The sequence below is a fragment of the Larus michahellis genome, chromosome 4, assembly GCF_964199755.1.
Source record: "Larus michahellis chromosome 4, bLarMic1.1, whole genome shotgun sequence".
In the NCBI taxonomy this organism is placed as follows: domain Eukaryota; kingdom Metazoa; phylum Chordata; class Aves; order Charadriiformes; family Laridae; genus Larus; species Larus michahellis.
In genome coordinates, this window is record NC_133899.1 from 53588392 (window position 1) to 53614878 (window position 26487).

A 26487-nucleotide genomic window follows, 5' to 3' on the forward strand; every position below is an offset into this window, starting at 1 on the left:
GGTGACCTATTGACCCCTCACTCCTTAAACAAGGAGCCAGATCCATTTGTGACACAAGAATGAGCTTTCCTCAAACCACAATCTAACCTGTATCAGCTGAATTAAGCCCTCATCCTAAATTGCCATCCCAGCAACCACTTCAATATAGTTAAAAGACAAGATACTCAAACACAGCTCCCTCATTCCCAAACTGCCACCTCTGCAAAGAATGGGACATGGGAATAGGTTTATCTGCTCTGATTATACTCTGCTTTGGACTCCTCATTGCTGAAGGGAATCCTTGCAAAACTGGGGCTGAAGTGGCCATACATTTCCAGGGAATCACATATATGTTATTCTTCAGACTGAAGTGCATAGACAAGGCTTTTCACAAAAAGCATGCTCTGCATGCTACCGCAGACCAAAATAAACAATTATTCACCTTTGAAGTGAGCTGTTTTTAGGCCAGAACATGACAGCAGATTAACAGAAAACAGCAATTCTGCATGGCAGGGAGACTTGTCAGTAACACAGCGCTGCCTCTGAGTCACTAGGAAGCCAATCCCGAGTACTATGCTGGGGAACGGGAGCACAAGACTTTCGTCTCACAACCAAGGTCCCAACTGCTTGCATTCACAAAGCACCCTGATGACTGTCAGTGCTGGCAGGCTCACAGAGCTCCATGTCTCCCGACATCCCTTTCACAGTTTCAATCAAGTTAGAGGCCTGGTTTCCCATTCCCAGCAGCTGTGGAGTGTTGCTTTGCAAGCCTAGGTAAGGTCCAGCCTGGATAGACATGCATTTCAGACATGGTTAGTTTTTTTCTATTTTTTCCTCCATTGAAGTAGGCTGGTTTACACTATCCTATCACTGTCAAACCTACAGTTTTCAAGGTACAACATTATCTTTTTGTACTCCAGAAACTACAACATAGTTACCTGAGCACTATTAGCGATTTAAAGATGAGTTTAGTCAGCAGCATAAATTCACCCCCAGTGAAACAAGGACAGAACAATGAGCACTTTGCAAGCCATGAAATATTCACTGTAGTCACATGTTAGTTTCATCCCCATCCCAGCAGCCTTCATCCAAACCGTTAATCCTCAGGCTGGAAAGAAGGCACCAAACCAGCTTCAGAGGTGAGGAATACCCAAATAGCAACCTTCAGAGCAGATGAAGAATACCAGAGTAAAGCAAGGCTGCAACAATGGTGTGTACCTTGGAGCCAGGACAGAGGGTCGCTGAGAAAACACATGAGTGTGAGGGAAGCTGTGCAAAAACCAACTGTCAGATGAGCAATTTGAGGTGCAACGGAGGGTCTGTGCTGCAAGAAACAGATGTTGATTGGACCTGGGAGAGGAGATGCTAGAAAAGCAACAAGCTGGGTCCGAATTAGTCAAGGGTCTCTGCGCATTTGAGACCTTTCCAGATTAACCATGAAATACAGCGAAGTAACAGACCAACGCTGGCGAAGAAAAACCCAAACCACCCTTTGTCAACATCGCAGAACAGCACAGGAGGTCAATGGACTCCCCACACTGAGCAGCAGCCATGGCTTGGAGCAAGGGCTGCACGGTACCTGTAGTGCCTGGTGTCCCGAATGGGCCGATCGCTGCTGAGTTTGTCGCTCTCTAGCTGATTAAAAGCATGCTGGCGGTACGGGTCTTCTCCGGCCTTCAGCAGCTTTGAGGACAAGTAAGCCTTTTCATCAAAACCCCTCCGGCTGTTCTTCTCTCCTTGGGGAGCCCTTGTCATCTAGAGCGGAGACAAGCATCAGAGCATCAGGGAGAGCAGCCAACTCATGTTGAGACACAGGTAATAAGTTCAGACATGCACACGCTAAGGTAGGTTGTTTGCCACAATCTGGAAGTTGCTCGGGTATGGGTGAAGGCGGGACAGGCAAGAGTTTGGAAAGGAGAGCAGGAATGCCTCACAGAAATGGTGTTACAACTCCTTCTCCGAGGAAAATTGCAGGCCTCACTATCCTTACCAACTGAGCTTGGGATGGAAGCTGCTGTTCCTGATAGCCCAAGCAGAGCCAAATTCCCTTTAACACTTGTTACGCAGAATGTGAGAGACTGCAGGCATCTGGAAACCCTTCGAGGCAACATGGGTTTGAGAGCAGTCTCCAGCCAATGTGGCTGAAACACAGTATTTTGACAAAAAACAGTTTCAGCCTTTTGGCATACAAACACAGAGGCAGCTGATTTAACAGGTTCCTTGTTGTGCCTTGCCCAGTCTCACAGAAGTCGGTGATAAAGTTGAAAACTGCATGTAAATGTCCCCAGCCCCACGCAAGAGCAAAACCACTTGGGCCATCCCTCTCCTCTCCTAATTTTCCTCTAGCTTCCCTAGGCCACAGAGTCAGCGCAATGCCAGCAACTGAAGACCATTCACTAGGGCCACTGGGACAGAGGACAGGCCCAGTTCTAGCCCATACTGAACTCTCAGATATGACATTTTGGTTGGAAACAACCTAGAAACTGTAAAATATTGGCTTATAAAGCAATCAGGATTGTGTATACAATAAAAGTAGATCATCAAATTGTCTATGGTAGCCATTTGATTGACCAAATCACAAAGAAACCATAAAATGCTCCCAGCCTTGTACGAAGAAGTGCTGGAGTTCCCCAAAACTGCTGGAAAAGGCAGAGTCTGGCACATTCACATCTCATCCAAAGCACTGGACAATCCCCAGATCTTGAGATCCTTCTGCGTAAAATAGTTTGGACACCCTCTGATACCAGGCTTGATCACGTTTCTCCCTCCGCTATAAGGCTTCTTTTAGGAGTTTCAGACTGGTCCCCAATATCGCACAGCGTTTTGGTTGAACCATCTTAGCGGGTTGGGAAACAACCCTAGAGACCAAGCACCGCACCCAATGCCTTAAGCAGGAGAGCGCTTAGAAGAACAAACATCTCCGCATCTTTCTCTGAGAAGGGCTACCCTGCAGTGCAGACAGCCCTAGGAGAACCAGACAGCTGGCAAATGAAATTCAGCGGTAGACAAGTGCAAGATAATGAACATTAGAAGAAACAAATTGAACTACTCATGCACATTGATGGATTCCAAATGAACCGTGACCACTCAGGTTACAGATCTGAGCATCCCCGTGGACTGCTCAGAGAAACCCTGCACTCGGTCCACCGAGACGGGAAATACAGCAAATGGAGTGCACTGCAAATGGGACAGAGAAAACTGAAACCATCGTGAACACTGTTATGAGAAACCAGCGACAGCTCAGCAGCCGTGGCCACAGCACAAGTTTTGTCAAACCAGTCTCTAGCAGAAAGCTACTGGAGGATGAAGAGAAATTAAAGTTTAGGACTATTCCATTTGGAGAGAAGATGAATGAAGTGAGAAATAAAACGAAGGTGGCCCATAAAATTATGCCTAATACAGCCAAGGTCAGCCTGATCCTCAGATTTCCCTTTCTTACCATAAAAGAATGAGGGAAACATCTTTTCATAGGAAAGAAAAAAGTGCCACTATGTTCAAACACAAAGAAACTTATTCAACCACTGCACCACCAAGCTGCCACATTATGGATTTTCCCTAGTGCAGGACTCACACAGGCACACTTCGTCAGATACATTTGCTTCCATCCTGCTCTGCGCTGCCGCCCCTCTGCAAGGGATGCCGTTTGCCCCCCACTGTCCCCTGCCACCGCATGGGCTTGGTTTTGGTTTTTATTGCCGTGAACGTTGTGCAAAAAGCTGGAAGCAGCAACAAGTCCTCAGGAGCCGTTTTGTCAGGGCACTGCAAGGGCTGGGGGCTCCCCATGGCAGGACTCAGGGCAGGGCCTGGGGACGGTCCTACCACCCAGCCAGCGCGCACTGGGCACCTCTCTGGGGATAGGCCAGGCTGTGGGCCCACCTTGGCAGGGCCCATGGCCAAGCAGGGCAGGGTTATGGGGAGGTGGAGGCTGGCCCTGCTGCGGCATCGCTGGGGCAGGGGCTGACAGCACCTGGGATCCTGGGTCATGGGAAGGGTGGAGGGAGCCCCACGGGGCTGACATGGGGTCCCACGCTGAGGGCAGGGTGGAGGGAGCTCCATGGGGCTTACATGGGGTCCCGGGCTGTGGGCAGGGTGGAGGGAGCCCCAGGGACAGGGCAGGGACAGGAAGGCGCATTAGTGCCATCAGAGCCGTGACACATTTAAACTTGAACCATTAGGGGCAACTCCTCTAGATACTACAGTTCTTGCATTACTTACACATCAAATTTAAAAAAGTGGTAAAAGAGCACTGGGAGTTAATTGTCAGTTAAGAACGTTTCTCATTTTTATCTCAGCCAGTTTCTCTTCAAACAGGAAAAGGGAGAATATGGGGGATGATACGCCAGAGAGCCTAGCTTCAGCTTCCAGGCAGACAGCTAATCAACAGGTAATCAACAAGTAATCAAACAACTGATTTGTGAGCACCAAGAAGATAACAAGCTAATAAATAGCAGCCAACTGAGTTTTGTCAAGACCACACCATGTCAAACCACCCTAATTTTCTCCTGTGACGGAGTAATCAGTCTCAAGGGTGTTGAGCAGCAGTAGATACCATCTTGACTTTGGTAAGGTTTTTGATAAGGGCTGGTAAGACGTTATTAGCAAGCTAGAGAAATAACAGTCTAGATGAAACTAATGCAGAATAGGTGAAACTGGTTGGAAACCCACTGTCAGAGCAGAATTACCAGGTGTTCACTGTCAGAGCAGAGGGGCTATGGTGACAGCAGGTCTTAGGGGTTTGTTCTGGATCCAGCGCTATTCAGTATTTTCATAAGCACCTTGGATATTGAGACAGAGTACATTTATCAAATCCATAGGAAATCCATCAAAAGCGTCAGACATATTGGGGAACAGGATTAGAATTCAAAATTATCTCAACAAATGGGAAAAAAAAGTCTGAAAACAATAAATACGATTCAATAAGGCCCCGTAGACCTCTGCAGTTCATCAGGGCTGCGCTAATACAAAACATGGAAGAAAGAGCAAGCTCCTCAGAAAAGCTCTAGATATTACAGCTCATCACAAAGCACACAACGGCAAAGCCCAATAAAGAGAAGAGAGCAAACACCATCCTGAGTGGAGCCCAGACAGCTACGAACAAGCCTGGCAAAGCAAATATAAAGCTTATCTTTAAGGACTGACTTGCTTTATCAGATTCTTTTCCTAGAATATAGACATTTGACTACAAGACATTTTTCCACTGTTAGTTGAAAACATACTTGACAGGAGCAGCACGTGCTCTCTGTGAAATAGTAGTCAGTCCCCTGCCAAACCCTCTAGGAAGGGCAGACTGATGTCCACCCCCTCTTTCCTCTCCCTTCAGGAAGAAGTCAATATAAGCACATGTGAGCTCTGGGTATGTTAAAGGCACAGTATATACGGCTGAGTGCAGAGTTAACCACATCAACAGAATAGTTCATACCTGTGAGTTCTTTATGCAGCTACACACCCTGTATCCCCATGCTTGAGGCAGGAACAACAAGAGTTATGGGAGCAGAAGAGCCCAGTTCCTTCTGACTGATGGTCTGTGATAGGCCAAAAAACTTTGCTAGATGAAAGCAGAAATGAAGATGAATAGGCACTGGAAATGTGAGCGTCTAGACTGGGGATTAGCAAAGTAGTTTGCACAAATTAAGGTTTGTCCCAAACATTGCTGAGACCTCCAACACAGTTCAAATACCAAAATTTCAGGAAATACTGTAAACCTTCTGATGTCTTTTCACCGTTTCTCATTTCCACACATGCTTTTCCCTTTCAGTGACAGAATGGACTGAGTTGCTCTTCTGCTGTTGAAAGCATGTTCTTATTTGTGTTTTGACATGGTTCAAGAGACCAGAAACTGTTTAAGTAGTGAAATTAACTTTGTAAGCAAGGGGTTAAGGGAAAGGAATTAATGCCAGGCACTTCTATGAAAACTTGAGGCTCATTTCTCAACTAGCACAGTGATGTTCCTCTAGGCCTGATCACTTGTAAAATACCAAGACTCTACTACAAACAGTGCCACTCACCTCTGTGCACGGTCACTGTCTGCCACCAGGCACAGACACGCTAGCTCCTACATCGTACAAACAGACACTAAAACCAGAGCAGCTGGGGACCTCAGGGTCCCAAGACATTTTTTGTATCAGCAGGCTTGGCCAAATTCAAAAAGAATAAGCATACCCCAGGGGTCACGAGGAATCATTACTTAACTAGAGTAAGGTACGCAAAACTCTCAAAGGTAAGTGCAATTCTTTTTACAGTCACCGTGAAGTTAGCCCAACAGCAGTTTTATATGATAAGACGTATACTTTGCAGCTCTTGCATATCTTTCTTACATGTGTTTACCACTAGTTCAACAAACAGAGCAGGGGGCTGCCACCCTTCTCTTTTGTTTTAAGCTAATTTTCACGATTGTGGCAGCTCTGTCAAATCCCAGGACAGAAAAGCATCAATCACAAGTATCCCCCGTAAGCATCCTTCCCTGGAAGAACTAAATGACCAGGAAGGTCTAACTAATGAATATGGACACAAAGAGGAGTAACAACCTCTCCAAACCTTCCTCCCTCTTTATTTTGATTTATCCCACTGCCCCAGCCTCACATACTGCCACGACCCCCAACCCTGCCAGCACCTCCCTCCCACCGGCCTTACAGGTCCAACCACCCTCAGCAGAGGTTTCCACTCCGAACTGGTTCAAAGCCAGCTTCATCCCATTGGGCTGAGCTACAACCTTGCTGGCTGAGCAAATCCTCTTCCCTGAGAGCAAAGACGAGGGCCAAGTCACCTCTGTACACCACAGTGGAGCTGCTGGGGCCCACACAGTGTGAAAATTTTCTCTGTGGGGTCACTCCACTTGCTCCATAAGCTGTCCTAGTGACCTGAAGACAAGTCCCAGAGACGGCAGGACAGCACAGCACCGCCACCAGCAGCAGCAATCAGATGCTGGGGAGCACAGCAGTGCTTGGGATGCTACAGAGGCAGGTGCTGCTCAGCTCTGTAACCCATATGCTAGCACAAGGATGGGCTCTGAACAGCACAAAACACAAACAGGGAAGGACTGAGAGCTGCAGCAACTGCCAAGAATTTCCCAGAAGATCCTGTTTGCCCAGGGAGCGAGCTAATCTTGATGGGCTGAACTTGCAAGACACCATCTCTTGAATGCCTGTTGCAAAAAGCACTTGTTTTAGAGGGTGTGTTGCATTTTCAGTTGGGTTTAGGAATCCTAGTGTGCACATGGCTCTTGTTGTGTCTCGTGAAATAGTCCGTATACTCCTCTGAAAAATCGCTCAAAATACTTTAAGAGAAAACACTGTGCCTCACAGCAGAGGGCCTATTTTATTCATGCTTTGTTTAACTGTGTAAAGCATTTTAAATGTGGTTTAGGAACCATGCTCTTATGGAACTTCTGTTATGAAATGTTAATAAAAATTACCACAGTTAAATAGAACCATCTCGTTCTTCGAGAAGTGCAAGTGCTGACAGAGTAGCTCAGAGACCGATCTGAATGTTTTGTTTGTGGCCTGCACAAACTGGAGTAACACAATGGAAGCAGTAAAGCAACTTGAATGGATTAGCTCCCACACCAGCTAACTGGTCTCAAGAGATTTTCTACTGCCATCAGCACTGGACAATCTTGAGGCCTGCTGCCAGTTCCAAATTGGGCTGGAGAGACCAGTGGTGGGCCCCCAGCAGAGGCTATTTTCAATGCCCTCCAAGAAGAGGCCATGGCTGCCAGCTCATAGGGTTTCTCTGTGACAGACCTGTAGTCACCAAGGGATGGTGGGAGTGAGAAGCAGGGAAATTCTGCTGGGCCTTGCTTTCCAGCACTGCTGCTTGCTCAAGGTGCCTCTCCACCTCCCTATTCTTTTCCCGTCTCCTGGCATCTATTGCCTTCTGTGCACGCAGAGGCAATCCTCTGCCGGCTCTGCAAGACTGCATCTCTGCTCTCTTCTCTTTTAGCCCTGAGAAACCCTTTGTCTCCATCCCTGCCTCATGGCTAGGAAGTCAAATGTTTTCTATTTTGTTCTTCTCTTCTTCCCTCATAGTTTTGCCAGGCATTGAGCCGTTGACAAGGAGAGCGTCCTCACGCATCTGGCCTGAAAAGGTGGAAATCCTGTATAAGGCAAGACAGGAGAAGCAATTATTTTTGTGTGTTTGGTTTCCACAGCAATTTTCTCCCCACACCCATAAAGCTTTGGATATTACTTTCAGAGCCTCCTCCAAGAGACATGGAAGATGGCACAGTGTTTTCCATGTTGTTGTCTACAGTCTGGATGAGGTGAACATCACACTCTCCTATGATGTCTGTCACAAGCAGACATAGGTTGTTAGCGTGAAGAGTCTTTCAAACAGACTTGCCGTGTTTTGACAAGCTGGTCTTTTGGGGGAGAAAGTAGGGGGAAGAAAGTAGGCAACATAAGAGAGAAAAACAATGTGGGGGAAGTTTACAGGGGGAGCAGCAAAGAAAACCCAAGAGCAATTAAGTTATTATTTCTGCCTATCACAAGCAGTGGTTCTCTGACAGCTTCACACACCACTACCTTCATCCAACTTCTCAGATATGGAAAGGTGATGTCTGTCCTACCACGGTCCAACTCCTTGCTTTCATGTCTAAGAATGCACAATCTTGTTTCTGAGGCAGCCATGCGGCCTCTGCTTAATGATCCTATTTAGTCATCTCTTTAGCAACTCTTTAGAGAAGCATCCTTCTTGTGGGATTTTCCTGCATGTCCCTGTCTACAGAAGGGAGGGATGCTTCCAGGAAGCACATCTGGATCACTTTGCCCAGGTCCCAAAGGTATGCAAAGCAGCATGGGTTGACAACTGGAAGACAGCCAAAAGTAACCCACCATGCACCGGCGCCAGCATTACAGCACACATCAGCCTCATTCATTTTGCAGACAGCAGCCCTAAGGAGTGCGGGGTACTCGCTGTCATGCTGGTCATATGAGCTCAGCATCGCACTGCGTGCAAACAAGTCGCTTCCACATGCAGTGACTGGCTTCAGCGTGAACGAACCACTCTCCACCCCCATGTAGATTAGCAGTCCATGTGTAAATCATGCCAACTTGGATTCCCCTCCGAATACAGTCCTGTTCTATATTCATTGTAAAGCGATAACTTGAGAAACTGGCATTTACTATACAACCTCACGTGTCACAGGTGCACGATACTATCCAGCTCTTCGGCTGGCCAAGACAGATATATAGATATAACATATAGCAGGAGATGAGTATGTCCATCTTTGGCCCGGCTACGTAATACTGAAAAGACCTTGAGCAGTTAGCAAGGGCTGGATCGTGCAGTGTTTTCTGGCTCAGCTGCCCAGAAGCGGGAAGACATTGCCCTTAACTCAAGGGAGGCAACATGATGCCCTGGGGCATCCTTCTAGTCTTTTGTTTTTAGGAGCGTGGAATAAAGCAAAGCAGTGGAAGCCAAAAGGGCTTCAAAGATAGGTGCCCAAGGGCACTCTTCCAAACAGCTCTAGGGAAATGAGCCTGCCTAGAAGCCTGGAAAACCAGACCCCAGATGAGGTGAAGCAGATGCCAAGGCCTATTTCTTCCCTCAGTTTGAAGTCTAATGCACACAGATGTCCATTATGCAAATTTGAAAAATTATATTACAATTTTTTTTAAATATATTTATGACATTCACATACATTGATTTTGTATAAACACCCACATGTCCAGACACACATACATCTGGCTTCTATGTTTGTTTCATCTTCATCTCGTTCCCTGGAGCAAAGCCATTTTTTCCATATTTGGCAAGTACAGCCAAATGAACACAGCCATTTTTGCTGACAGAAACCTTTATGCTTTTATATTTCTCTCCGGGAGAAAAACAATGTGGAGAAACCCCTGAAAAATAGTGAGGGTATGGTCTTCAAAATTACTGAGTACAAGCACGAGAGAGGAGTGCGAGGCCCGTGGGGTAGTTTTTCCCTGAAACAGCACTTGTTTTCCAAGCATACCTCTCTCTACCCATAAATATCCATGACAACATCCGGTGTCAGGGAGAAGACAGACGTGACTGCACACTCTTTGAATACCTAAGGGACTGGGCAGTTCATGCTGGCACTCCCACCAAAACAGCAGCATTGTCAGAAAGAGATTCCAACGGGTAGCTGAGGCAGAGTTCCTCTGTGAATTAAGGTTTTGTACACAGAACCGAGAGTCACATGGACACGAAGCTGTCTGCATTCAGACATCTGTTCAGTATCACATAGCAAACCTCCTTAGCAAAAGCCATCTAGCTTATTTACTGTGTATAGGAGTACTCCTCTGCTAAAGGTTATACGTACACAGTTTGAAGAAGCGTGCTTTGAGATCCTTCAGAGCAAAAAAGAAAGGCACTATACGAAGTTGCACTTTTTCTTCTGGGAAAATATCACAGTCTCCATAGATATTTAAATATGTAAAGAATGTTCCTGGTTTCTAAGTGATTTTGAATTATTAAAACAAAGAAGTAAAAGGCACAATGGTTTGTTTTCTGTCTTCTAAGTGTTAGATGCTCAGCGGCCTTTTAAACGTTAGCTGAACCCCGATTTATAGCATCAGACAGATTGACATAGCATTCTGTATCAAGACAGATGATGCCCTCATGATTACCTGGCAGCACTTATGAAACCAATAAGACAGTTCAAATGAGGATGGTCTCAGTCTCCATTAAACACATCAGTCACATAAATTGTGTCTCTGTAAGCCCAGTCCCCCATCTACTCAGACATAATGTGTGTATGTGCCTCCTGTGCTGATGTACTAATCTGTTCCCTTTGAACTCAAGTGACCTACATTCAGCCTTTTCCTCCCAGTGAATCACAACTGTCTAGAGTGACAGATGCCGCCACAGATATTTTTGCAGAAGAGAAAGCAACTTTAGACCTCATAAGCTGCTAACATAGTCAGCAGTGAAGTAGTTACCTAAGAGATGAGCAGGGGTCAGCTAGCACTGAGGAGTGGGCACCGCTCACCCAAAGCATTAAAATATTTAATTATATTTAAGCTTGGGGCTCATTTGCTTTGCTTTCAAGATCACGCTGTAAGGGCTTTTTGCTAAGGCTAGAGAAGGGAAGTTAAAGTACCTTTTTAATCATTCATGCTGAAGAGTTAGAGCTTTAAACGGAGATTAGAAGATTACGAATAAAATAGTATGGTTTTGCAACTAGCGAACATTCACGCTCCACAGAAATACTGTGCACATGCACAGCTGAGACGGGAAGACAAGAGGACATTTCACACCTCCACCAGGGACAAACCCAGCCCCACAGCAGGAGATGGGAATTTCTCCCCGTCTTCCAGCAAGGAAAGATTTTTTTCCTTAACATGTTTTTGTTAGTGGGTCTTGCTCAAACAGTCATGATTTTGAATATTATCCAATTCAGCAGTAACTCCCTCCTCTCTCACCATGTTAATCATCAGATAGATCCTGTTACAGCCCCTCACAGACAGCTGCACCAGGCAGGTGGGAAGCACCACACATCCCGCAGACTGAGCCAGGTGGCAAACTGGCCTCAGGGAGCCACACTCCTTCCAGCCTTCGTGCTGGTTCGGGTACCATGCTGCTCCTGGAGGCTGGCCCCTCAGCCCCAAGACAGAGCTCGTCGTCCCAGGAAATAACACCTGGGTAGGATGCAACCTCGATGAGTCAGGTAATTTACCATGAGCTTCCCACAGCTCTTCCCCACACTAGCTCTTGAACATCACACAGAAAGGCTCTTGGCAGGACCCGTTGGTTGGGAGTTAGCCAGGCCCAACACGAAAATGCAACCTGTCTGTAAACCAACAACCAAACTAGTGTTTAACAAAGTGACTTAATATAATTCCTCGTGCCGCTGTTGAATCATGACCTAGTTTCTTAGAGAAGTTCAAGAATGACCTTCAGCACACAATGCGGACTTGTATTTCGGAGGTTTGAAGCCGTGAGATCTGTCCCCAGAGACTGTACTGGTACTCTTTCTATAGTGACAAGAGCGATGGTGAACATGCATCCACGATTTATTACAAAAATGAGTCCTGCACAAGATCTTGTTCACTCAGATATGTTCTCTGCCGTGCATTCAGCCCTGCGGCATGCAACATTGTCTTCTAATAGTGGAAAAACTCATCCTCTATTTGTCAGTGAAGATTTGAGTATATCAGGCCATTGGCATTTTGTTTAGGAGCCAAATGATATTCCATTTTAATTGATTAATTTTTCAGTTACTGCATTGCTCCAATTCCAGGACTCAGCAATCAATTTGAACTGACAAGACCCTCAGAGCCGCGCTCCACTTCTGCTTGGGTCTCCATTTGCAAAGGCATTAAATTCACCTCCCCAATAGCAAATTTAATCAAGGATGGTGCATACCCATGAAGAATCATGAAATGGGCTCATATATGCCTGTCAAATATGAAAAACCCCTGTGTTAACGCTATGCAGGCCTCTCTCATTCTAGACTTCAATCACGTTATTAATAGAGGCCTCCTCAAGAGCCTGACGTTTAATCACTGTCAACCAAGAAAGAGCTGGGCATATAAGGAAGAGCACAGCCATTGAAGCGGGCATCACAAAAATGCACACATCTGACAGTCTTGAAATACACTCAGGACAGGTATGGCCAAAACCACAGCTCACGGAAACACAGTTCTCCCCAGGCACGGTCCCTCACATGGACGCTCGTCTCATTCTGCAGGTGCAAACTGCGGCAAAAGAAAGTCACTGATTGTAGTGACCAGCAAGGATCTTTAAAATCCATTACTCTGCCAGTCCCCATCCAATATAAGGGGCAGCCATCGTCTGCCTCCCCACATACAGTGCTCGTAGTTCTGTTGCGAGTGTCATATTGCAAGATCATCTTGTAAAGATGCAGCTCCTGGGTAATGTTGTTAGGAGAACTCACAGCTTCTCTTTTGAAAGGGTAATTTTTTTTGTCTTCATAGAAGGCAGAAGAGAAAGAGGTGGATACGTAGAAATTCAAAACCCAGAAGGTGAACATGAAGAACACAAAACGTGATTTTCAAATCAAGTAATGTTTGAATGCTTGTGGTCAGCAACAACACTGCTAGCAAAACCCTTGGGCTATAGCTGGGTTTTGGCCTGGCTAAACCGTAAGTCTGAGCACGCAGATTCGGGGATGTTATCGTTTGAAGAACCCACAACAATTTATTGTCATTTAGACAATTATTCTATCACCCGATGACTTCTCCCCACCCGGGAAGGGGAAATCGGGAAAAACAAGGAAACACAAGGGTTGAAATATAAATAGATTTAATAGAATAAGACTAAATAATTAACAATAATACTAAAGAACCAATACTGATGCCGATACCAATATAAAATGTACAAGGATTATACTCAGCCAATTCTCTCAGTGGGAAGATGCGCACTCCCAACAGTGTACAGCAAGTGTCGGACACTGCGAGTGCTGTGGCTTCAGGAGGCAGGGAAGGGCTCAGGGCTCCAGCACCGGGGCAAGTTCTCTGGACCACCACCATCGTGGAAGAGAGAGAACTTGTCAGCAACCTTTCTAATCTATATTGAATGCGACATTCATAGTATGAAATAATTTGTTGGCCAGCCTAGGCCTCGATCCCCCTCATCCCTGCACCTGGCTAGCTCAAAAACACTGAGAACTTGAAACCCACATACCATAGCTGGCTATAAGGTGAATATTTTCACAAATTCAGACACTAGAGTCTAAAAGTACAGTTTTCCCAAGCACTAGAAGAGACCTTACTGAAAAGTAAAATTACAGAAAGAGAAATTAATCTTGTGTCGCTCAAACCAGGACAGAGGAACCCCTGGTTTTGAGTTCATTTATTAAAATACGTCTGACATTTTTTCCCCACATATTCAACTAGTGAGTTTTTGCCCAAATCCCATTTTTGGAAAGCTCCCAGAGGCCTGCGGTTCGGTCCCACTTTCCTCCCACTGTGCAAAGCCTGCACTCCTGACAGACCCCCCCCCAACCCCGTCGCCCCCTGGCCGGCTGTCTCACAACCCAGCCACCAGCTCAGCAGTTTCCATTCTGCAAGCAAGTTTTCCAACTAAAAGCTCACACAAGCGTCATAAGAAAAATGTGGGTGTCTGTTTCTGACAGCTGGGGCTGTGCCCCTGACCGTTTGCTTCCCAGAGGAGTGTTGTGTGAGTATAACTGACACTGCCAAGGAAGAGAGTTGTCCCTTCTCAAGATCTATTGGATACACATTTTTAAATTCTCTTCTTCCAAAGTATGACAGTAGGACTGAGTGCACTCCATACATGTCTTTGGGCAGGGGAACAGCCCAGCTACTTCCCATTGCCCAGAAGCACTGGGGAGGTGCACTTTTCACCACACAGATTTATTTCACCAAAGAGAGCACAGCTCCAGAAAGCCACGGGTGCTGTGATGGTCAAAGAATCTTGCCTGGGCCTTCAGAAACCTTCCTAAATATGAATGAAAAATAAAACCTAGATACATTCAGTCCTGTCACAGCTCCATGGAAGCCACAGGGTTGCTCACGAGGATGAGCTCTGCTTGCTCCTCTCCACAGCGAGCAGCGTGAAGTGCAGAGGCGTTGTTTGTCTTCAGAAGAACACAATGTAAGAGTCTTAAGTGTGCTGTAAATTACTAGTGAAATCCAGTGGCAAAATTCCCAGTGACATCAGCAGGACAGGATTTCAGCCACAACAAAAAATATAAACAGAGAGAAACAAACACACACAGAGCACTCATCAAGGCCCCCGTTTTCCCACTACCTTTCAGTCGTTCACACTCATCATTTTATTTTGATCTATTGGAAAAATTAAGCTGTTTAACACACTGAACTTCCTCTTCTTCCAGATCTTTATTTGCCCTGGAAAATGGCAATATGTTGTTAAACAGCCTTCATTACCCAGAAGACAAATAACGTATAAATTTCTAGCTGGAGGTTGTGGTGGCGAGGTAAAGGTTAAATGCAATACAGCTTGTTAGAGACATGGAGTCTGTAACACAATTCATTTTCTCCCAAATAGAAAAAGATGTTGAGACATTCTTCACATTTCTAGCTGGCTCCTGTTGGGTTTTAGCATTTCTGGCTCCAGAAGGGAACACGGAGATGAACAAACATGAACAAAGGAAATGTGCTGACAGGTTTGTTCAAAGTAGGTTTAAAAAAAGTCATAAAACCAAAAGCACAGCTGTGGCTGCAAGCGTGGGGACAGACAGCACCAAAGATATCACAAAATAAACTTTTAAAAAAACCAAACCAGAAAACCAACCATCAAAAAACTCGAAAGAACTGTTAGAGAGGGAACAAGATGAGGAAAGCCTACCCTGAAATGACAGAAGGTGAACGTGAAAGAGGAATTACCTTGTAAGTCTGCATTACGCAGTGTGGAATAAGCATTTCTTACTGCAGCTGGTCGGATGTAAAAGGTATTCTAAATAATGACTCTGAACGCGGCAGGACTACGGAGCGACAGCACCCAGGCAGTGTGTCCCCCAACATGTCCTGTATAGCAGCAGTCTATCCCTGCCACTGCTGAAGGTGGTCTGACCACCAACACACCCAACGCCAATGAAGAACACAACTCCAGCAGAGCAGCACCTCCTACTGAATAAAATGCATTTAATGGTTCCAATCTTAATTTTGATTAGCACAAAGGCAGCTCCCACGGAGACCTCTGCAGCCCCAGGGTGCGAGCCAGAGTGTGCACAGCAGCTCTCATGCCCACTGAGTAGCGTCCACCGCTCAGGATCCAGCCAATTGCCAGGACAGCATTTTTCAATATTTCTCTGTAATTAACAGATGTTTAAGCAGATGTACCAAACTTTTACAGGAGCACATCCTTCAGGGCCTTATTTACCTTACTTGAAGGGCACTTCACTGTCTGTCGATATATATACATATTACTTCATCCAGCTCTCTCCTTTGCCACCTCCACCTCAAAGCAATAATAAAAGGCATAGTTAAGGTTGAAGAATCAAGCACTTAACACAGAGGACAATCCTGAATTATAAGTGTCAGCGCAAAGCTAGTTTTACCATGCGTGTCCAGTACCAGCACTAAAATTGGCATGACTGCACATAACTTGATGTGAACTTGTGCCCTGACGCAGGAGACTGAGCTCCCTGGAGTTCTTCCCTTGCTTCTCTGCAATCACATGCAAGTTACAACAGAAACAAGCGGCATGCCAAAAGTGGCCAGATCAAGTCACCAGTGATATCTCACACTCAGTAGCTTCAACTAATTTGAAGCCAGAAATGGTTATCAGCAAAAATCAGCCTGTGACTTGGTCCTGAGGGGAGCCACAACAGCAGCAAGCCAGAGAAATCCTGGCAGTAGAAGAGGCAGCTTCCTTTTCACATGCCAGGATCCTTTCAGGATCATCCCTCAAGGAGGGCTGCAGGGAAACAAGACCTCTTTTAGGAGGCAGCATTTTGAGGTCTGTTCTCCTCTTCGAAGCCAGGCCTTCTCAGGACAGGCCTTCTCTCCTAAGATCAGCCTCAAAAATTATAGCAGGGTCCCCTGCACCTCCATAATTGCCCTTCCCTTTTTCTCCTGCCCTATTGCCCAGTCCTGCCATATTTTTTCAGGAGATGCTTATGGAGGGGAAGATGGCTATCTGAGTTACCAAGACACCCCATGCTTTAGGGCTGCTTTGGAAGAACCTGCTCCATCTCAGCCAGAAACTCAAAGCTCTTTGCTGCTAGCACCTCCTCTCCTTCTTCATGGATTTTAACGCTGCCCATAACAGAGTGAAACTGGGAAGAAAGAATGACAAAAAAGCAAGACCCACAAGCATCACACACACAACTAAACACCATGCCAGTGAAGAAGCTGAGCTCCCTTTGCTTTCTCCCAGGCCTGCCATTGACTGTTCTGCTGGAAGCTGCAAATAATACACAATATGCAAAATGAATTTGTCTTCTCCAACTAGTCAAAGCCCTCCCAAAACCAGATGAGAGGCCAAGGTGTTCTTAAACTCAAATTGCAGGACATTTCAACACCAATCCCCCAATCAGGTATTTCTGCTCAGCCATAACAGTGCTGTGAAGTGCATTTGGCCCCTCATCTCTCATTGCCTGGGTGGGTAGTGAACAGGCCATGACAGATGCCTACCAACAGCCTGCAACCGCTCCTAGCCTGCTTCAGAGGGAGCAGTAGGTCTCATATTTGGAAAGAGCCCAAGGTATCATAAACCTGCTGCTGTTTTCCCTTTACAGCATCATTTCTGTCTCTAATGGCATATGCAACCACCAGGGCACAGGCTATAAAGCCTAAGCCTGCTGTTGATAGAGAGATCTGTCTGCATTTCTAGATGTTTGTTACCATAGCAATACCATAGTAATTTTTAGTGTGTTTTGTTGCTTTTGGTTTGGTTTTTTTTTTTTTTTTAAAGCTAGGTTCTTATCCAGTGCAAATGGAGACAGTTCCCAGTTACATGAGAAGGAAATTAAATACTCGCAATGTGTTGCGGATGTGGCAGGGCCTGCTAGCTGGGAGCAAGGTGCGGAGAGGAGATGCTCAGCTCCTGCCTCACACCCCACTGCAATTGCAGGGCTCTGCCCACTTCATTCACCAAAGACGTTTCTGCTGCCCGCACCCAGCACAGTGCTGCTACCTACCCAGGCTGATGAGTACCATGCTACTCTGCCTCCTTACCTCCTCGGGGAGGGAGCTCCTGCGATTAACTTTTCTCAGAACAATCATCAAATTGTTATGAGCATCCACTTTCAGTTTCTTTCCTAAACAGCTCAGCCAAAAGGAGCTTACAAGACCAGCACAAATAATGTAAAGCCGACTTTTCCTTTAATGCCAGAGTCTACTTCCAGGTCTGTTAGTGATCTACAAGAAGCCTTAATACAACTATCATAAAGGCATTTTCCAGAACTGCTGTATCAACATACATTGGTCAACAACTTGGTTTTCAGCATGTCATTCACAAGCTACTCCAAGGAATCTGGAAAAGATGAAACAAGTTGATTTCCAGGCATTTACCCCTCCAAATATAGTTAACTACGGTCATGTTCAGAGTCAAGAATATCCAAGGGGGAATTATTCCAGAAGCAGAAAGGTATCCTTCTGCCAGACGCTTTTTTTTTTATTGTTGGTCCCCACCCCCCACCCAAAGAGCCAGGCACTTGGTACATTCAGGTAATTCAGGAAAGCTGACCCTTTAGCAACCAATGGAGCAGAAGAGCTGAGCAGCACACTTTTCATTAGAAAACAGCAGTTAAGTGAAACAATTGAAAACTGTCTCACAGCATGAAATCTTGGTAAGGCACATCCGTCATAAAATGGAGCAATTTTTGCAAAGCTACCCTCCTGATTTGCTGGAACTGCACACTACCCATTTCTGTATGCAGGTTCACAGAGGATAACTGCCTGGTACTGTTCCTGCAAATGAATAATCAGGCCTTAATGCAGGCAGTACGCAGGTTTGTACTGGGATGCCAAAGGCCTGTCGTTGATCTATATATGCCAGTCATGCAGAACAACAGAATGAGTAATTTTGTTAAAGAAAAGTAGAAGAGTATCTTTCAAAAAGTCCAGTGACCTTTAATCATAGGTTAGGGAAGAAATCCGGTTTCTTTTTGGTGAGGAAGATCACTTACTTTCTGCAAAGGCGTAATTGCAGCATGTGATGAACTGCTTCAAAAATGGCTGCCTTGGAGAGAGACAATTGACACAGACCACGCACCATGGTGAAGGTAATGCAACAGCACTTTGCAACTCTGCATTAACCAGTGTCACTCAGTTCAAATCCAACAGTGCCAGCTGTGAGACGTGATGATAGGTGTCAAGAGAAAAAGAAATATGTATCTCAAGGAGGCTCATTAACCTGGGAACACTGAAACATCAAACAAAATCTCATGGATTGAGGTACTACAACTTCACTTAGCCATCACAAGTAAATGCTCATTTATTGCCGTTTTAATCAATGGAGTTGAAAGTGATTCACCAGTTTTAGCTGGCAGAGTCTCTGCTGCAAGGCTCAGACATCATCTCCAACTACAGAGGGCTCTACCTGCTGCAAGTCACTGCTGCCTTGGTGACTTCATCAGAGGACGCACACACTCTTGGGCAAACCCACCCTCACACAGGACAGGACTGTAACCTGGCTTGTCCCCAGCTCTTGGATGCCCCAAGTCCTGCTTAGGAATGGCTCAGACAAGAGAAAACCAAGAGGAAGGAACGCAGCTGGGTCCTGGAGCCGCCTGCCACCAGCCCCTTCTGCAGGAAGGCTCTGGGCCTTTTAAACTAAAGCTAGGTGTTCAAAATAGACCTCTGCTTGGTGGGGACAGAAGTGCACCAGCCAAACTGATCAGGTTTGGTCTCTCATCAGGTAGATATGCCAGTTCCCTTGGTAGATACAGGGAGGCCTCCCTCTGACGTCCAGGGGCTTTGCTCAGGAAGTCAAATGGCTTGTCACCATTTAATTTGTACCACTCAGAGCAGTAAGAGAAACACTAGATCTGAATTACTACTTTAAATAAAACAGGAAACTAAGTACAGAGATGATTGAAGTCCTCTGTACTGAAAAAGAGTCTACAGAATTTATCACAATTAAAATATTACAGTATGCGCTCATAGCTGGGCTGCCACGTGAAACTCAAGGATGTCAATATACACCCACACAAATAACACATACACATCTCCCAGACAACTCTGTTCAGAAACTGTGCACGTAGACAAACCTCAGGTTTCCTAAACAATTATTGTCCCTTTCTTTCCTCATCTGAAAGTGAGGAAAGTCTACGGGGATGTCTGAATCAATGCTGTTCTCTGAAGTCTAGAGTGCAGAGAAAAAAGCACAAGGAAACAAGTCGGTCCTACCTTGCCACACTGCAATGTGCTTCCCCTCCAAATTAACTTTCTTTATCCATCCTGCCTGGCCCTCTGCAAGTTCTCCCCGTTCCACATCACCTAGATGCACTGAGTCAGAGGCTGTGAGACTTCTCTATCTCCAGGTTATTATTCACTCTCCGGATTACGGAGCCAGCATTTAGGCCAGTGGCTCAAACTCCAAGGATATTTACAGCAAAGCTGCTCCTGCAGCCCTCGGAGCTGAACTGAAGATTGCAAGTTCAAATGGCATCTTTCTTCCCAGTCCCTCCACTCAGTGCTGAACTGGAGCTGGGGGTGCAGCAACCACCCCAGCAAACAACCATCTTTAACCTGATAACATCTTAACAGATAACAGCTCACACACACAAGCACTCCCGCACCCATCAGATATGCCTTGAACAGACTCCTATTATAATATCAAGACCAATATGCCAGAACCAATTCCCAAACTACTGATAAACTTTGGAGGGAAGCAGCAAGTGGGAAAAGCATGTATAGAGAACCCATCCCTGTCCTTTGTTTTCTAACACGCATTTACCCCTTCAGGCTCTTCCCAGAGCATCATGTTAGCCTGTGTGAAGCAACAAGTTTTAAACCAAGAGAAAAAGGAACTCCCTCAACAACTCCCTCCCTATCAATTTTAGTTGATAATGACAACGTCACCCTTCACTGCACACTTCCATGATACCAGGCAAGTAGCAGAGTCATCAGTCCTCTCACAGCCCCTAGTTAATACTAGGCTAACAAGAAGAATTCCTTTTGCAGCCAACCCATCTGAAGCAAAACATTCCCAGAACAGTGTCTTCACCTCTGCTCAAGTGCTTCAACCTTGAGTACAAACATCAGTGGCAACAGAGCAAAATAATGCTTTTCCTCAGGGACCATAGCCAGCATCTGGTGGAGACCAGCTTGGCTTTCATTCCTCCTGTTTCTCCCCACTCTCCCTCCAAATACACCTCGTGTCCCTCAGTGTCGTCTCCGGCTGGTTATTGGAAGATGACCCCTCTGCCCTCAGGCATCTCATGACCTAGCAGAGCCCCCATCTCCCGCTAGTATGGGGCTGTACTCGGCCTCTTTCACAGCCCAAAAGGGAGGCAGTACCCAGGCACAAGGAAATACAAGCATTGTTTGCAGACAGATGGAAGGATGTCTTGGTGAAACTAGTTCCTCCTGTGTTTCATGACCTCCCAAGCACTGTGTCTACCAGTAGCTAGCAAAAATCGGGACGAATGGCACAGTTGTTGTTCATGGTAACCTGCAGAGCAAAATATAAGATTAGTGCCTTAACAGAGCAAGAGGAACAGCACCCGCAGGCTCGTAAATCAAATATTCTTGCTTCTTTCAGCAAGCTACCACAGCTGTCCATCCCTTCTTTCAGCTGCACGGCCCCAGCAAGATCTTTTGGAGGACACAATCAATGATGTTCACAAAACCGCAGCAATGTCTTGTGGAGCCCTTGAGAAGTGATTAACATCTCATTTCCATCTCAGCTCAAAGGGAGAACTGCAAAGCAGGAAACAGCTTCATAACACGCTTACTTCCAGGTCTACCCAAGTGCTTCATCTGAAAGACCTTGCAAATCTCAGACCCAAAGTGTTTATTTTAATTAATTGCTTCCATTCACTATAAGGATACAAAAGACTTGGATTCACTTTTTTTTTTAAAAAAAAAATATTGTCCTATAATTAAAAACAGATAACAGTATTCTCTGCCTAGCAACAGCCACTTCAAGCTCCTATTTTTATGCTTTTTTGAGCCAGTAAGGCAATTTTACCTTACTCATCTATTAAAGAATAAAATTTTCTAGACAAGAGTTTAATCAATTAATCCTCAGTACTGTACAGGAGATTTTACATGGAGGAATCCAATAAGTTATGGATTGACAGTAAATTCTTACCTACTTCAATTAAATTCTTATAACTTCTAAGGGTCTGTAACTCTCGTCCTCAGACATGCAACAGATCTTAGAATCATTCACATCTGGGCCCCCAAACTGCAAGCCAGACATTTAAAAAACTGCACAGAAACTGTTCTGGATTTTTTTTTTTTCTGAACAGAGAAGGCAGCACAGCCCACAGGTCGTGACTCTTCAAGCATCTTAACAACTCCACAACAGCCTGTTCGCCTTCCGAGAGCGATAGGCACTGCACGCTTGAGAACAAGGACGGGCAGAAAGGCTTGTTCAACCCTCCTTAATTTTGAAATATTTCTTTAAATTCCAACTTAATGTCCACTTAAACTTGAAAAACCTCATACTGAAATAAATCTTCAAGGCAAGGCCTTCCATCAGATCATATTTGGCAGAGGAAGCACTTTCATCCCTAACTCATGACACGAGAGTACAGAAGACAAGGGGATGAAGATTTCTTAACACTTTAATCCCAAAGGAAAAGCACAAGAAGTGTGCAGAGCGCATCCGCAATAAAGCACTCACCGAAGAGCAGGTCTTAATTAAACACATGGACAAACACTCGTCTCCTCTCTAGTAATACCACGGACCTCCTCGCTTTTGTGCTTAGAGGACAGAAGCAGCTGAAAAATCACAACTTTTACCTACTGTGAGAGCCAGAGTGGGATCTGGCCCAGTACACTACAGGTGTGTACCCAGCTGCTACAACACTGCTCTCCTCAAAACACACTTTATCCGTTCTTCCTATAACCCATCTATGTCAGCGTCCCTTTCTGCCTTTGCCTACCACACTGTCCTTGCTCCTCAAGGCTCCTGGGGTGACAGCAAACTCTTTGCCAAGTTAAAAGAGGACCCAAAATTTGTCTCTGTGAGACAGCTTCCATACGTTTGCTTCCTTTTTAGGCAGGGGAAGGAAGCAATTCTCCTCAGCAATCTGTTTATAGCATGATACCCATCCGGGGAGGAAGAAAGGAGACAAACCAGCTAAAGGAAAATTTCCCTGAGGAGATAGATGGGGGTTATTGGTCAAAAAAACCCACCAAAACCAACTCTCCAGTGGTCTAATTGTTCCCACTACCTTCAGAGGAGAGTCCTGCTGCACCCCACCGGCAATCATTTTAAATGATGCTTACATGCTTCGGAGCCGTCAAGCCATTCTTGCATTATTCTCTGTGAGAGACATGGACCCTTAAAAACCCTGAATGTAAGCAATTAATCGTTGGTGCTGGAAGCTAGCTTTCACATAGAAGAACTCCATAAGCAATTTTAATCTCCAGTTCTTGAACCCTGCACAGCCAGACGCTTCTTTTTCAGACATTTTTCAAAACGGCATCCCTTGGCCAGCTGAACTGGAAGGGATGGGAGGACAGAGGGCAGAGAAGCAGGATGCAAGATCTGCTTGTGCCTCAAACTAAGCTCTTAATTTTGAAATTATCACAGTAAATTACCTCCTTGCCCTCTATCCCGTCCTTTGCTGGTGGCAGTATGGGAACGGAGAACATGGATACTTTAGTAGAAGGTTGCTATTAAAAATCTAAAATGCCGTAATTTTCCCCCTTTATCACTGCAGATCTTGAAGTTTTAAGTTTTAAGCATCTCCTGATGAGCAGATAGCAAGCCTCGTGGAGTGACCTCAACTCCAAAGTCAGTAATTCATTAAAGAATTTAAAGCATAATAGTGGCAGCACAGCAATTATCATATGGAACCTCATCTCTGTCTGCAGACACCAAGGACTGACACATTTCATAGAAACAGTAAACAACAACAGACTTATTTCTGCTGATGTAATTAATCTCTATCCCCTGCCACATTAACAAGAGAAAGATGCCTGTGTTTATGACGAATTCTTCTAATTAAGAACCCTGTGCAAATGGCATGCGTCTCACCCGCGGGATTTTATTTTAACCAGGAACTCAGCTCAGTTCAAGGATAACATTCAGTTGCACAGCTAGGTGACAGAGTGGCACTTTTCTTTCTGCTAGGCAGGAGCCAATGAACAAGCCCTGGACAACTCCTTACTGTTTGCCTCATTCGAGCCGCTCGTTACAAGGGCCTTCACCTTGCAGCACTGCAAGATGTCACACTTGCAGACACCTGAGCACTCCTGATGCTTCATCCCAAAGACACCTCAAAAGGAGAAGCATCATCCTTGGGGGGCAAAGCCTGCTGACACTGTGTGTGCATCAGCGGGGTGTATTCAGCTTGCTTTTCCTTGATCCACCTCCCCTCCCTGCAAAATAGCCGTGCCTATTTGCACATGCACTGAAGCCTTAGGGAAAGGGATGTCAGTCAAATGCCCAGTGGGAAAAAGACGTTCAAAGAGAAAGTCAACGGAGCCTGAGCAATCAGTGTAAATCAAGACTTTAACCTTACTAAGCCTCCCTCAGACTCTTGATCCATAACAGAAGATGCTTAAGCACTTACCGCATTTCTGAAGAGTCAAGTGAACCAGACGTGTCAACACAAAAAATGTTTATTACCAAAAGTACCAATTGAAGTGTCTCAGTCTTACTGTTTCTGGACTGTTTCCCCTGTAAAAATCATTGGGCAGAACAGATACTGCTGCAAATCTGTTTAACGTAGAAATATGGATTCACTTTCAGCCTGTACATCTTTAGTAGATTGATCCTTGGCTTGGTGCAATATCCAAGTCCCAACTAATCTGACATTAGAAACTAAGTCATAACTGTAGCAGCCAGTACCCCAGTTTCTGGTGCATAAAACAGCAGTTTGTTTATTGACCAGCAGAGAGAAGTCTGGCTGCCTAGCAGCTGAATCAGATGGGAGCAGCCCCTTTCCCAGGCAGCAAAGAAAAGGTTCAAAGAAAATCATCTTCTATCCGCTGCTCTCTATGGTAACACCATTAGGCTATGACATACAGCCAGGCCACTTAATACACTAGGAAAAATTCCACTGATAGCATTTCCCTTGTCTGAATGGGAGGCAGGCTCTTAAATCAGCTCTGGAGGAGCAGACAAGCCTCTCTAACAGCAGTCCTCTCCTCCCAAATCATCTTCAAAGGAGGGGATGTTGTCGAGCTCTCCTTCTATAGCAAGGAGCAGCCAGCTCCAGCCCAGTGACATTGAATCCTACTCTATAATCCCAGCATCCTTAGATAATCTTTCTTTCTAGTTTTGGACCTTAAGCATCCAATCTGGCTCAGTACAGACTAAAACCACAGCGCCATGCATCCTGCATATTATATTGTCAACCTATTTAAGAGGATGGAGGGAAGGAAGAGCTATTGGATGGTTTCTGTACGTCCCTTAACAAGCAAGGGGCTCCAAGAGATGGTGTGGGCCGTTACTACAGGAGGCAGTCAGCATCTGCAGGGAGGCTGCCTGGATGATACAGTTATTTCAACATCTCCGCTTTCCATGACTGATGGAAACACCACTATACGTGTAAAGAGGAAATACAAAAAAAACACATCTTTTTTCCTAATAAACTCAAATAGTTGAAGCAACAAGGTAAGAAAGACAAGATTAAGATGCCACATTTCAGCAAACATTCAAGTGTTTTAAATATATTTGAATACTTCCACACCCACCCTACACTAGGAACATATACTAAAGACGAAAGTTCTTGCGCCCCAGGCCTCTTCATGTCTCTCTCATCCACAGGGAGTACAAAGGAAGCTCCTCCAAGTTCACGTAACTACTTCAGCAAACCAAGGAGCACACTGCTGTTCACACTCTCAGAAATGCTCCAAATCAATCTAATGAAAAACTAAGAGAGATTTTTTTTTTTAAATTAACAAATTTTTGAGAAATGCACAGCAACAAGTTCTTTTAGGCCAAGACTTACTAAAGCACAGTATAAGTACTTGTCTCCTTGCCAGATTCAGAGTGTGTCTGGAGGACAGAGAGCTGAGCTGCCCTCTAAATGACATTGAAGACATTCCCACAGAGCTGCTTTTCACACGTGCTTTGGTAATGCTGGAGGTACTGAACTGGCAGGAGAACTGCAAATAGTTCTTCTGGAAGTGCAGCCTACAGGGAGCCGGAGCAGCGCTACCAAACAGGTGGGGATTTCCCCCCTCCCTTCTCAGGAAAAAAAGGTATTTCCTTTAGATCATCAGGGTTTTCAGTCTATTTTGGCCTTTTTTTCCCCCCCCCCCAAGTAACTCCAAAAAGCCCATTTCTGCCTACAGTGCAAAGTGCCACTCTGAAGAGACAATTCTGTCCCAATCCCATAGTGCCATATGGAGACCTTCAAGAAGCAATAGCAAGTCTATGTCAAATGGGACAGACTTCCCTAGGGGCTTGGAGTCGCTTGTGGCTCTTAGGAGCCTTCTTGAGGTGGCATATTGTTGCTGCCCCAGAAACATTGCTCCTCACCTCTCTGATCAGGAGAGAAGGTCTCCAGCGTGCCTCACAGAGCGGGTTATCCAGCTCCGCTGCAGGCTGTACCCCAGAGCCCTCACACCTTATACTGCTAAGTTTCCCCCGCCTGCATTACAGAATTACTAGCAACAAATATTACCCAATAACACTGGCCAAAACAACAGGGGTAAAGGCCTAGTCATCCATTTACAACTTTTCATCATCCAACTGATGTCATCCAGACTGCTAGAGCCTGAATTAGCCACCTACCCCTTCTCAACATCCGCAGCAGTGGATGTCCTACATTCAGACTCCAGTTTTCAGGGGAAATGAGTACAACTAGCTGAATTCATCCTTGTAAAATTCTGCTCCTACAAAAGCAGATGCTGCTGCTTGTGTTTGCATGTGACTATTAATAACTCATGGCAAAAAGGCCATATGCCCAGTCAGATGGTGTTGCCCATTACAACTTCTGCCACGGGACAGGAATATAAGTGT

The 26487-nt window shown here is 45.4% G+C and overlaps 1 protein-coding gene across 3 annotated transcripts in view; it reads right to left on the bottom strand.

Annotated features, from left to right (window-relative positions):
* GALNT16 (polypeptide N-acetylgalactosaminyltransferase 16) overlaps positions 1–26487 on the bottom strand; it is an 88079-nt gene that overhangs the window by 36023 nt on the left and 25569 nt on the right. For all 3 annotated transcript variants that reach the window (XM_074584857.1, XM_074584858.1, XM_074584856.1), the window contains exon 2: positions 1559–1734. In XM_074584857.1, the coding sequence (XP_074440958.1) occupies positions 1559–1734 (176 nt within the window). The remainder of the gene's footprint in view (positions 1–1558; positions 1735–26487) is intronic.